Here is a 12,722-nt window from a genome sequence, read left to right as displayed (position 1 = left end):
ACACCATCCTACTTATGCCAAAAAAACATGCTGAAAATGAGCATAAAGCCAAAGGAGCACAATCTTTTTCTTGAAATAAATCCCTTTGCAGATATTTGAACCCACCAAATGCAAGTGTGACCAATGCTTGGCTGAGTTTTAGATGTGCCTCACTAACGAGCATTCACAACTAGGGATCCATGGTTATATGTAGTACTCACCTTACAAGCTGAGAAAAACTGTGTATTTTCAGCTGGAAATAAGATGCAGCAAATGGACATCTGCCAACAGCTGAAGTCACATTTGTTCTCTTTAAGTCTGTTTTTCTCTTAGTTTTATCAATTGCATTTCTCTGATATATAATCCTGCTGCATTTCTTGGCATTTAAGTGCAGATCTCACACCCCCTCTTGAACACGGGAAGCTAACATAACGCAAGCATGGACAGTTCTTGACAAATGCACAGCACATGGACGGCAATTTTGCAGTCGCTGTCCATGATTTTTGTTACCTAACTTAAAGAAGTAAAAAACGGCAAAGGTCTGTTTAAAAATAGAATTTCAGAAAAAAAAATATAGCTCAATATGCAATTTCAATACACCACCATGATACAATTAAATCCTTTCCTAAAGCAATTTACAAAGCTGAGCATCTACTAATCATGTTTTACAAATACCAAGTGCAACTTACCAGTTAAAAAAAGTTACACAGTTCAGTCACAAAATCTAAATAATACCAGGGCTTGGTATCAGTTAGCAGAAATGTGCAAGGTGTTACAACACATCTTTCCTGATCTGCCTTGTTCTCAGGGGTCTAAACTGTGACTGAGGAGTGATTACCTGTGATTTTATTTTTTTAAGCCTTGAGCTGAGACAGTCTTCCAAAAACATGAACTTCCCACAACAATGCACTTTCACTGGTCCTCATTCAGCTAGTTTTGAAATTAGTATGTTGGTGATATTTAAAGAACTAAAACGATTTACATGATTGAACAGCTTATGGAGAGGAAGATTTGCAGATAAAAAGTAATTTATTTTGGCAAACACCTCCAGTTCAGAAAGGAGGGATAAGCACAGGAACCGGAATGACTCTGGGTTTGAATGTATTCAGAACTCAGCGAGAAAGAGCCAGACCACAGAAGTCAAACCAGCAGATAAGCTGCAACATTGTACTGAGTAGCAATTCACACATGTAGATGACTGGGAAAGTCCTCAACTGAGAAATTTCCATCTCAGGAGATGGGGGAATCTCCTCACCCACTCTTTAAAGTTATTTCTTCCCATGTACTAAACAGGCTGGAAGCAAACAACACACAGATCTGAGGAGAAGAATGTGGATTCTCTGTTAACATGAAGAGAGGAAATAAAAAAAAAGGAAGCGATACTGGCCTGCAGAAAAAGAAAAGAAAGACTGAGAATCTTAAAGTTCCCTTCATACAAGCACATGTGGGAGCCAAAATCACAAAGATTATCTTTTTCCTGTCATATAACTTCCAAACTCTCAGTTTTCACAGCTTTGAATAAATTCTGAAGTATATGCAGCTTTTCCGTAAGACCTCAGCTTTCTCAGATCTTTCATTCATGAGCCATTTTAAACACATACAGGTATAAAAGTAATTTTCTAATATCAACCTCATGAAATATCAACATCGCTTACCTCCATTTTCTCAGCAATCTTAATACAAGAACAGTAAACCAGAAAAGAGCTTTAAGTTAGTACAGTACTATTTATAGTAAATCATACCAAACCCCACAAATTCAAGTATGTCTTTGCAGCAAATGTCAGATTGACTTCACTTGAAAATATATTCACTTTTTTCATTCTTATATTTTGCTTAAAGAATTCACAGCGAGCAGTGAACACATTTTTCTTACAGGCAGTATTTCATGTTTATTCAGCTAAAATGGTGCAGCACCTTAGAGTTTATCATTGGCACTTACATGTGATCATACTTAAAGATAACACTGAAAACTGAGTTAGTACTGTACTGCCTATAACTCAGCAATCCAACCCTAACAATTCTATGATTCTATGATTTAGCAGCCTACCATCACAACATTTCAGATTTATCCTGGCTGACCTACAGTGGTTGCAGTTTCCCTCATTGACTTTAAAAGATACAGATGTTTTGGGTTTCCTGCTCTTCTTGATCATATATTAACTGAGTCTACGCACCTGGTGTCTCGCTTCATTTACTGAGTCACCACCGTTCATTACTTTTCTTTAATCTTGCTCTTTCCCACAGAAGTCCCCTATGTACAAGAGAATCAAGAAGTAAATATAAACTTCAAGAATACAGAAATAGCCTAGTATTTGTTCTAATTTGCTATAGACAAATAATTCCTGATCCACTCAAGAGCTTGAAGAAATATCCAATGTTGAAAGATCCGAATTTAACAACTCATGAGAACCTCTAGCTGCACTTCATCCAAGATCACCAAATGATATAAATTCACTTTTCCACTTGGCAAACAGAAACAAAGAGGAGAGAGGAACGGTTTAGGTGTCAAATGAGGATACATAAAAAGTAATGGAGTGGTTGTCCTCAACAGTATCTTATCATAAAGTAGGTCCCCAGACTTTAAACCCACTCTTAAAATTTTTAAGGGGACTTTCACTTGAGATGACTTAGCTCTCTTTGTCTCCTACTTCTGTACCTTTTTTATTTCTGTACCCTAAGCATGAATACCCTTTCTCCTTTGTTATTAAGTTATTCATTTTTCCTTTATCTTTTGTGTTTTGCCAGCCTTTCAACGGTGATCTCTTAACACTGTTTCCATTTGTTCTTAAACCTGAACTTGTCTAGCTTATGTTACCTCATCAATTCAGATTACCATCACCTCAGGGAAGGTATCTTCTCTTCCTACATGTTTCTAAAATCTGCTGTGGAGGAGATAATAAATGAGGCCTCTTATTCATCTAAAGTTCAAAGCCTGTAAAAATACAAGTAATCTACATGCCTTTGCTCTTCTTATGAATTAGTAACGAGCCTGGAATGCTTCCCCATGGCAATTAAGACTCATTCAGTTAATATTACTGTATGCTGTCATCTAAGTCCTGTTTTATTCCAAAAGAAAGTTACATATTTTCTCTTAACATCACTACCAAAAACTGTACAAATAACTTCAGGATTTCAAAAGCCACAGCAACAAAACGCTTTTTGTCCTCACTAGTTTACTCAGCTTGTTAGGGTGAGTTACAGTATACCCTACAGTCAGGAGGGTTCAGATAGAGAGAAACCACACTGACAATGAGATAAAAGGAAGAGTTCCTATGCACCACAGTGTATGTATTCTAATAACAATTATTATGACCTCTGTTAGGAAGAAAGAAATGGATGGGTTTGTGTTGGTGTTGGGGGAGTGCTGAAGGGGAAGAAAAGGAAGAGTAAAACCATCACCAAAACTGGTAACATAGAAAGATTTAATATGTCAAAAAAATTGGATAAAGATGTAGCCTAGAAACTACCTTGTAGAATTTATTCATTTATTAAGCTAAAGCAATACAAATACTCATAATGTCACACTTAGTAACTGAAATCTAGTCTACTCTGGAAAAATGTTGAATGTTGCTTGTGTCATTTCTCTTCAGAACATTGCTGCTGTTGGATGAAAAACATAATGAAGGAAGCTTGTTCTAAATCCACCCTCTGCTTGTACAAATCTTGACTTTCCTAGTTTATTCTTTCAAAGTAGTGCTGTAAAGGAATGGGCTACAAAAAAGCACTTCTCAATTCATCTGGTTTTATAATACTGTAATACAATAAGCACAAGCCAGAGATTCTTAAATATTACCTTCATACCAGCCTTCATAGTCAGTGGGAATACAGCTATAGCCCTGAATCAAATCCAGAAGACAGACCTTATAGAAGGAATGAAGGCAAGGTAGCATCCTGGGGTCTCTATTCTGCAGGTCCCATTTGCACACCAAACAATTCCTCAACAGATCCAGGATCCCCATTTCTGTTGGCTGAGGTTTGACATCGAAAACATGAAGAGTCACAAAACAGCTCTTGACAACCCCTTCACTTAATAAAACACTTGATCACTCCAGCACAAACTAGAAGGCAACAGCAGGATGCATGTTCTCAAAAACTACATTTATTTAGTCCTCATGAAGAAAGAGGAAGTTCCTTGCAGATGAAAACCACAGACCTGCTTTACAAAAAAAAAAAAAAAAAAAAAAGAGTATTTTGCAGATTGTTGTGCAAGAAAGTTTTAAGGTTTACAAACCATAATCCCACTATCTATCTATAGTACTTGCAACTTTTGTAGAAACCGAAGTAATCTATCTATTGATCTGCTTACAAGGCTGTTACCAGCCTGAATTGTCACATGCTGTGCATTTTCTGCTAGAAATACTGAAACCATGCATTAAAAATTATTATGTTCTCTGATTGCTTTTACAATTTCACCTCATTATTTTATAGTTTTCAGGTAAAGCAAATCATAAGCCTAACTGATATGTCTATCATTTCAGCAATGCATGCTAGAAAGCTACTTTCATAACTGAGCATCTTCTGCCAATCTTCTTTATAGAAATTGAAGAGAATGCACTTTGCAGTAATCAAATTTTGACGGCCAAGATGACCACAGATCAAATTATAAACCAAACCTGACGTTCCCACAAGCTGAACAGTGCTCCTCCTGCCAACCGAAGCTCCCCAAGGTAAACAGAGAGTTTTGCAGTTCATGTTTTATCCTTGATTCTGAGACTTTGAGAGATGTTGATAAGATTACAGCCTGCAAAGAGAAACTTTTGCAAGTTGCATCAGAAAAGAAAAAGTAAATAAAGAGTCATCTACCCTGGAATCACACTTCCTGAAACTCCTGGGGCCAAATCCCCATGTAGTTGGGGATTGCTTTGGCATGGTGGCGTTGCTAACAGCAGTGTGTAACTTGTAGCTACAATCTTCAGATTTCCCCAGCACCAGCACAAAAGAGCAGCAGCTGTCATCTTAAGGCTGTGTATTCTCTTGCAGGATTCTGTCTCAGGGCAGATTCCAGTGAAAATGACTAGTAAGCAGTGTCTTTTCTTCTTATTATTTTTATTATAATGCAAACAAAATGATGAATGTCTCAGAAATTCACACGGATTTTTTTTCTAAGTGTTGCATCCTGAAGTCACTGCTATTTAAAATATTTTAGAGAAAACAGACCATATGCTAAAGTCTGCATTGTATTTCATACCCCAGACCCAGTCTAGGAACAAATAAAAATAGGTGGATATCCATCAACTTTATTGAATTCACTCAGACAAATCCAAACCTATCGCTAAAACTTAATGATTGTAACTTCAAAACTAGAGGTCCCCTCAGGAATTTGCTGTGGTAATTGTACCTGTGCTTTAACTAATAAACATGATATCAGCGATTATTATACCAGCTCACTTTCGACAGTGCATCTTCATCAACCTTCTTTCAGGGGCAAATGTCACTTGAGCAGCACAGCTTCTCAGCTGGCTCCATCTCTAATGTTTCTTGCAATTCCTGTTGCTAAGACAAACCAGCACCTACAAAAACATGTAATTTCTGCAGTAGGAAGTTGAGGTCTTCAACAGCCACACTGTTTACACAGAGAAACCACAACCCAGGACCAAAGCATCCGCGGACAGAGAATCAGTGCAAACAAAGCCCAATACCAGGAAATGATTTATCACCATATAGGCCAAACCTGTGACGGAATGAGCAGAAGCGGATTGCCGTACATTTTAATTTAGGCTTTTTGCATAACACGTGAAACTACATTCAAGGTTTTTGGTAGGAAGGGGAAGGATGAGGGTGATAAAAAGTGTTTGGATTTCCCCACAGAGACAGGTATACAAATCAGCAGTCAGGCAGCTACATTACCAGTGACTTGGCTACACTGATGGGAAACACCTAGGGCAACAGCAGTGATTACAAAGAAAACACCTAATTGCATTTTGGACAAGTGCGGTGAGGGTAATGAGGCAGGATGCAGGACAAAAGTGGATGAAGACTGGGAGAGCTGGGGAGGCAGCAGGAAGGCAACAGCCACCCTGACACCAATCAAAGGGAAGCATCCAGGATCACAGGACTGGGAATTCCAGTTAAGTGTCAATACATTTCATAGAAACACAGAATGGTTTGGGTTGGAAGAGACCTTAAAGCTCATCTAGTTCCAACCCCCTGCCACAGGCAGGGACACCTTCCACTAGACCAGGCTGCTCAGCTTGTTTCATACAGAAGTTTGCAGTGATACTCTCTCACGACTTCGTAATTTTTGTATTTTAGGGATAAACTCTCTATGCAATTCCCTCTTTCAATTCCCTCTGTTGCCTTTCAACTGAAATTGTCTCTCAATTTCCTGTTTCTTTTCCTCAGACTTAATCAGATTAGTTTGTTTTTAAATCTCCTGCCATTAAACGTGGATGTTGCTACACGAGACTCCTTACAGCATTTTAAAATGTTATAACATGAACTTTACCATTTTTTTCTGTAACTGCTTCATTAGCAGCCAAGAATTAGGAAAACATTGAGAAAAAATATCCTCATCTACCACAGAATGATGTTTAAAAAAAAAGGGGGGGGGGAGGACATAAAGAGATTTTACATTTAAGAAATTAGTTGGTCTTCACTAAACTTCCTCATTTATCTCGGTTTTTTGGTGTTTTTTTAATATAGAACAATCATTTGTTGGGACATGGTGGACAGCCCTCGCAGGAGCCTCGTTCAGCGGGTACGTGCAGCTCGGTTGCCATCACTCAGCCCTCTTACACCCCGGCGGCGCCCCCCGGCAGTATTTAACCCCAAGAGCCGGCGGGACGGGCAGCGGAGCCCGCCGGGCCCCTCGGCCTGCGCCGCCCGGTACCGCGCCAGGGCTCGCTCAGCCGCGCGCTGCCGGGGCCGGCGCGGGCTCTGAGGGGGCGCGAGAGCAGCCGCTACCGCGGCCCTCGCCTCGGCAACGGGCGCCCCCGCGCGCTCAACGGCCGCCGCACTCGCCCGGCCATGAGGGACGGCTGCGGGTCCCACCGGCGGGCTACGTCAGCGGAAGCAGCCTCCTCGAAGCGCGGGACGCCGTTGCCATGGCGAGGGGAGGCCGGGCCAGCGCCGCTCCCCCGAGCGCTCTGCAGGGCGGCCGCCACCAGCGCCTCCCGCACCTGCACGGCGCCGCCCCGGCCTGCCTGCCGGGAGCCTCAGTGGTGCCGGTGGCTGGATTGAGCGCAGGAGCGGCCGCAGCACTGCCGCCAGGAGTCAGCTGGGAAAATGGCGGCATGAAACACAACTGTTAAAAGCTCCACCCCAAACCCAACGTTCGATTTATGCCTTCGGACGGTTATTTCCGGCGTCCTGTGCCTGCCTCAGCGCGGGTATGTTATAAATGAGGCTCTGCTATGCTAAAACCCCAAAACTCACACAATAGCCAAGCTGGCCTTCGGCAGAGCAGACCGTAGCCAGTGACGCCTGCACGCTTCTCACACTACTTTTTGTACTCAAGACTACAAGATACGGAAGAATTACTTAAGACATTACATACTAAAGAACTGACAGTGGTGTCTATGTCACTTGTCTGCTGCCACGTGGGCACAAAGTACTTCAGCATAAAAAGAGCCTTTCACTGTTTTTATGACCTGGTTAGCATTAGGTTATTGACATCAGGGAGTAACTGCATTCCTTATTTTGCAGTATCATGCAATTTACCTCTGAGGATAAAAATACAGTTTAGCTTTGGCAATAGATAAATGGCACATATTGGGAAACAGTGGTCCCAGCAGCCAATGAAATAAAGTTCACATACTCTTACCTCAGTATTTTACAAACCGGCCATTTAAGTTACAGTTCTTCACAACAGGCAGTACCACTGGCTAAGATGCAATTCATGTCACCTTTACTGTAAAAGCCCTCTAAATTTCACTAGTGCCCAACACTGTTACTTCATTAACTAGGATCAAATCACACATACTAGAGGGGCAACTTGCAACCATCAGCAACAATTCAAAACTTACAGAAGTCAGCATAAAAAAAAATAAAAATGTGTCTATATGTTTTTGGTCTGGCGCTTAAAACAAGAGCTAGCTCACTAGGCTTTAAGTAATCACTTCATCTTTAGCACTAAAGATTCTGGCTTTGACTTGCAGGGTCAAGCCATTTGCAACTGAATTCCTATATTGATGTTCTAACTAAACAAGCAATACTTTATGTAGTGTTTTTCAGACAAATACATCAGAAATTCATGTAGTGCAGTTCTGGAGCTGTGCTGTTGCTTTCTATTAGCTGTAAGGAAGGCTGAAGCTAGCTGGCACCGCTTCTGTCCCACACATGGTAACTACAGTTGTGTACCCTACTTGAAGAAGATATTGACTGCAAGTTAATGAACACTTACTGTATTATTTTAGTCATTAGGAAACAGTTCCAGTACATTACTGCTGTTACGAATCCTTAAAAGCACACCAGCTTGGAATCGCCATCTGTCAGGCCATAAACAGTGACAAGAAGCTTTAACAGCTTTTAGCCTAAAGCAATCTATCCAGCTAGTGTGCCACATGGACACCACCCTCCTGCTACAATTGCTATGAATTAGCGACATTCAGAATTCATGCATGCAAGCCCAATTTCACCCTATCATGGAAGTCAGCCTAATCTCAAAGAAATCCGACATGTTCACAACCTGCAGTCTAGCAAAGAGTGTAACACTGTTCCTGCAATCTACCAACCAAGAGGCAACTTGCATCATGAGTGACTGAGCCTCATGTTTTGATAAGCAGTGTGCAAATTCCTCAGTTGGTACTCAACAACCACCAGTAGTTTCTAGAAAACAAATGGATTAAAATAGTCTGCATTTTGTATGTTGACTAAAACCAGAAGCTAGACAGCCATCATCCATCTAGCAGCAGCTGAAGCACTGGGGTGACAAATGCAAGTTGTAATTTAGAAAGACATTTCATTAACGCCACCATGAAAAAGCGAAAAAAAATGTAACCACATTGTTGAACCAAACCCAAAATACTTCTATGCATAACACTAATAAAAAAAAAAAACAAAACACAACATTGATCACTCTGTTGGAAGTCCAGCACTGCTCTGCTCCAAGGCTATTACTCAAGAGAAGTTGATGTACCAGGCAGAGCTTCAGTGCCTGCAGAAACCTGCTTCAAGTGCTTCTCATGACATAAACCTGGCAATAACACAGTAAAAAAAACTTCAATTGTTTCTTCAACCTATTTCAACTCTTCCCAAACTGTTCCCAGCGATTTCCCCTTCCTGCCCTCTTATACCCTACCTCAGTGGAAACAGGACTAGGATTGTTTCACTACCCCAAAAAGCAAAGCTTATCGACAGCAACTTAAGTCTTTCACACATCATTTTTTAGTTCACTGCTACCTACTTTGTACTGTTCCATTGCATTTCTTCCTCTGCACTCTTGCCACTACATTCCCAAAGACCATGTCAGTATCCCCCCAAGACTTCACCTGGATGTCACTCCAGTGTACAAAAATGCCCGTCAACAGAACATGACATTTCAGAGTCATGAACTTTCATGACAAGTTCAGAGACAACTGTAAAGAGGATCACCAACTGGAAGAGCTGCATGAATACAGGAAGAACCTATGTATTTTGCTACTCTGTAAGGACAAAACAATAAGGTATTCCTACCAAACGCTGGACACTGTAGCCAAGCAATCCGAAAAGACAGCGAGAAGTAGTCAAACCACTAATCAAAACTCCCAGAAATAAGGAGACAAGACTTAGATGTGAACACTGACAGGACAATTCAGGAAAAAAAAATCAAACTTGTGTACATCAGTGCATTTTACACACTGTCTTTATTCAAAAAATTTGAATAAAACAAAGGCTTTTATGCAACAAGAACACAGGCACCACCAACTTCTTTGATCTTCTCCTCTGCTCTCCTACTGAAGAACTTCGCTTTTACAATCACAGGCTGCTTGGGCAGCTTCCCTTTGCCCAGGACTTTGTAGTAGCCCTAGAAAGATTAAAAACCCCATTAAATGCTTGTAATCAGATTGAAGGCTCCCACATTCAGACCTATCTTTTAGAATGTACTAGTTAAAACCAAAACCATGACCAACATGACCTCATTCAGAGTCTGTCTCATATAAAAATTCTATGAATGAAAGAAAAATACCCTGCATGATTTAATGGAGTTGCACTTGTTCAGAGAAATAGTGGAAACTGTAGTAAACTGAACCTTGCTTGTAACTTAGAAGCTGGATTTTAATTTCCCATACTCCACATTACACAAATACATTGCATAGAAATCACCAACTTTTCACTGCTTTTCCAAAGGAAAGAGCAGTTGGCTGCACTTCCAAGACTATCCACTACCCAATGACTTCCAGTTGGTGATCTGTAAGACATCCTGGTACCACACAAAGAGGAGAGGACTCTTCTGCACATCTTAAACGCACAGCTGAAGCTTCTGCATGTTTTTACAGCAACAGCTGTCCTCTACCACTGTAATCCTCATTTTATTCCTGTCCTTTACACTAAAAGGACAATTGTAGTACAAGGTTCACTTATACTACAGCCCTTGAAGTCATCGCTTGCTAGAAGTGGCATAATTGTTCAAGTCTCTTCATTTAGGATGCAGAAAACACCCACTTGGCAGCCTAGTTTGTGTTGCTGATTCAGTGGCTGGCTGAGACACATCACAGCCAGTGAATAGAGATCAGGCATTCATGTCCGAGAGCTATAGCACACCAAGACAATCAAACATGTTCAGATGTGACTCTAGTCTCGATGTTAGAGAAGTGACTTCACACAAAAGAGCCTAGCTCTGCAATGCTTTTAAGAACACGTTCAGTAACATTTTTAACAAGTAATTTTTCACCACCTTCCAAAAAAGGGCAGTCCCTGTCCACAGTCACACTCAACTATGAGAAAAAGTTCTTACAGTAAGAAAAGGTAACAGCATTAAGTACCTGTGGTGGACTTATATGCCATGTAACTGTCCGGAGGAGATCACAAATATTCAAGCACAGTAATTTATTTGCAGTTCAACACTCTCCTATTTGGATACACACATATTGACCAGGAATTGCAGGTATGGCTATGAGCAGAAACTTACCGAGCGCACAACATCAATGACTGGAGCCAGTCCAGCCTCATTTTTGGCATAATTGAGCCTTGTCTGTTCACTGACCAGCGTCCATAGTTTATCCAAATTGACAGTAGGACAGAACTTTTGGTTTCTCTTCAAGTGATAGTGCCTCATGCCTACTTTGCCAAAGTAACCTGGGTGACTGTGAAAGAAATAGTGCTCAACAGATCATTCTTAATTCCTCCTGAGCAGGCAGCACTACAAACTAACACTGAAGCATCTTACTTATCAAAGTAATTAACATGTCATATTATACCTCTGTATTAATAACATGCAGTATTTAAGTATAATAATCATTAGTATTGAAACCAGGGAAAAATTATCCTCTCTAGAAATGTCTATTCCCTTGAACTCACAACTCAATCCCCCTCACTAGCGAGTCTGGTCCAGTCCTGTATCTCCCAAGCAGACGGAGATTGCCCAGGGAGGGCAGCTCTGCCTGAGGGGTTTCAGCGCCCCTGTCACTAACCTGGTGACTGACTGAGTCAAGAACAGAAACAGCCAGTGAATATAGATTAGTGGTTACTATCCGAGTACTCTAGCACACCAGGACAACAGGCAGTGTCCAGATGTGACTCTAGTCTCGGCGATAAGACAACATCCCTTACCTTTACAGCACGTAGCTAAATAGGATGCCGTTTGGGTTTAACGCAACATTTTGAATTTACACAACATTTTATGTGCGTATGGTTATTTACACTGTAACAGGCAAGTCTGGTTGAACTCCTAAAGCTTGGTTTAAGTGAAAAAGACTTTGATAGGAGGGTAAATGGGGACAGGAGCTGACTGTAGCTGTAAGCCCACGTTTTATGTTACAGCTAAAAACACACTGCAGGTAATTTAACCCATTCACATAAAAATGTTAGTTTATACTTCAGGAACATACATTTTACTACTGTATTATTTAAAACGTTAGCTTACTATTTGTCAAAGTTAATCCTGTGGTGGTGCATACCACCAGCATTACCACGTCCTCCAGGATGTTTCCTATGTTTGCCTAAAAAGAAAAAATTTAATTTGTTAAACTAAGATTACACATAATACCTGAACTTTAAGTATGTTTTTCATTTCAATGCAAGCTAATTATTCTATTCCCTCTTCTGAACTAATTTCAATTCAGGAAGACAAGCCAACTAAAAGCTAACACTACAGAAGGAAAAAAAAAAAACATCCACAGCATTCCTCTGGTTAGTTTACAGAGTACAAGACACCACCAGTGCTAGCAAAAGTGGGGTGACAAGAAACGGCAGAAATGGTCTTGGAAAGGAAACAGCCCTGCCCCATATGCTTCCGATGTCGCAGAGCCAGCAGCTATCACTTGAGCACTACTGAAATTAAGTTATAAATCCAGCGAAACCTAAAAGAACGTGCGTGATTTCTGCTCAGCCCATCAGGGTGGCATCTGCCCCACGGTGAGAGCACTACCCATATATACTGCACCCACCGGTGCTGCTCACCGGTACCCGCAGCGTGCGCGACCGCCTCACCACAGCAGCATCCCCTCAGCGCCGGGGCTGCGCCGGCGACAGCCTCCTCACTCACCAACGCGGCCGTGGCCGTGGCTAACATGTCCCCTCAGCTTCCGGGTCTTCCTTAGCCTGGAAGGCTGCGGGAAAGCGGGAGAACAGCTGTGAGCAAAAAAAAGCATCAAGAGGTAGCACCA

General features: G+C 41.2%; 2 protein-coding genes and 2 non-coding genes across 7 annotated transcripts in view; all 4 read right to left on the bottom strand.

Annotated features, from left to right (window-relative positions):
- Positions 1-4,142, bottom strand: part of TRIM66 (tripartite motif containing 66) — a 56,662-nt gene extending 52,520 nt beyond the window's left edge. For 3 of the 4 annotated variants that reach the window (XM_062619835.1, XM_062619838.1, XM_062619836.1), the window contains exon 1: positions 3,773-4,142. In XM_062619835.1, coding sequence (XP_062475819.1) covers positions 3,773-3,938 — 166 coding nt within the window. In that variant the 5' untranslated portion in view covers positions 3,939-4,142. Of the gene's footprint in view, positions 1-1,918; positions 1,986-3,772 lie in introns of those variants that run through there. The other variant, XM_062619837.1, reaches the window with a different exon arrangement.
- A 5,600-nt stretch (positions 4,143-9,742) lies between these two features.
- RPL27A (ribosomal protein L27a) lies at positions 9,743-12,722 on the bottom strand. Its single transcript, XM_062619834.1, has 4 exons — positions 12,602-12,722; positions 11,981-12,056; positions 11,027-11,201; positions 9,743-9,922 (listed from the first exon to the last, which is right to left on the bottom strand). The coding sequence occupies exons 1-4, from the start codon at positions 12,705-12,707 to the stop codon at positions 9,794-9,796; spliced, it is 486 nt and encodes a 161-aa protein (XP_062475818.1). The 5' UTR covers positions 12,708-12,722; the 3' UTR covers positions 9,743-9,793.
- On the bottom strand, positions 10,574-10,700 carry LOC134164276 (small nucleolar RNA SNORA3/SNORA45 family). The gene has a single exon (XR_009965086.1). It is a non-coding gene; the product is annotated as a small nucleolar RNA SNORA3/SNORA45 family (small nucleolar RNA).
- Positions 11,516-11,647, bottom strand: LOC134164275 (small nucleolar RNA SNORA3/SNORA45 family). The gene has a single exon (XR_009965085.1). It is a non-coding gene; the product is annotated as a small nucleolar RNA SNORA3/SNORA45 family (small nucleolar RNA).

Source organism: Pezoporus occidentalis, unplaced genomic scaffold (assembly GCF_034315485.1).
Source record: "Pezoporus occidentalis ecotype Australia unplaced genomic scaffold, CSIRO_AGI_Poc_V1 ctg214, whole genome shotgun sequence".
NCBI lineage: Eukaryota > Metazoa > Chordata > Aves > Psittaciformes > Psittacidae > Pezoporus > Pezoporus occidentalis.
Note: the sequence above shows the minus strand (reverse complement) of the source record. Positions and strands in the feature narration are given on the sequence as shown.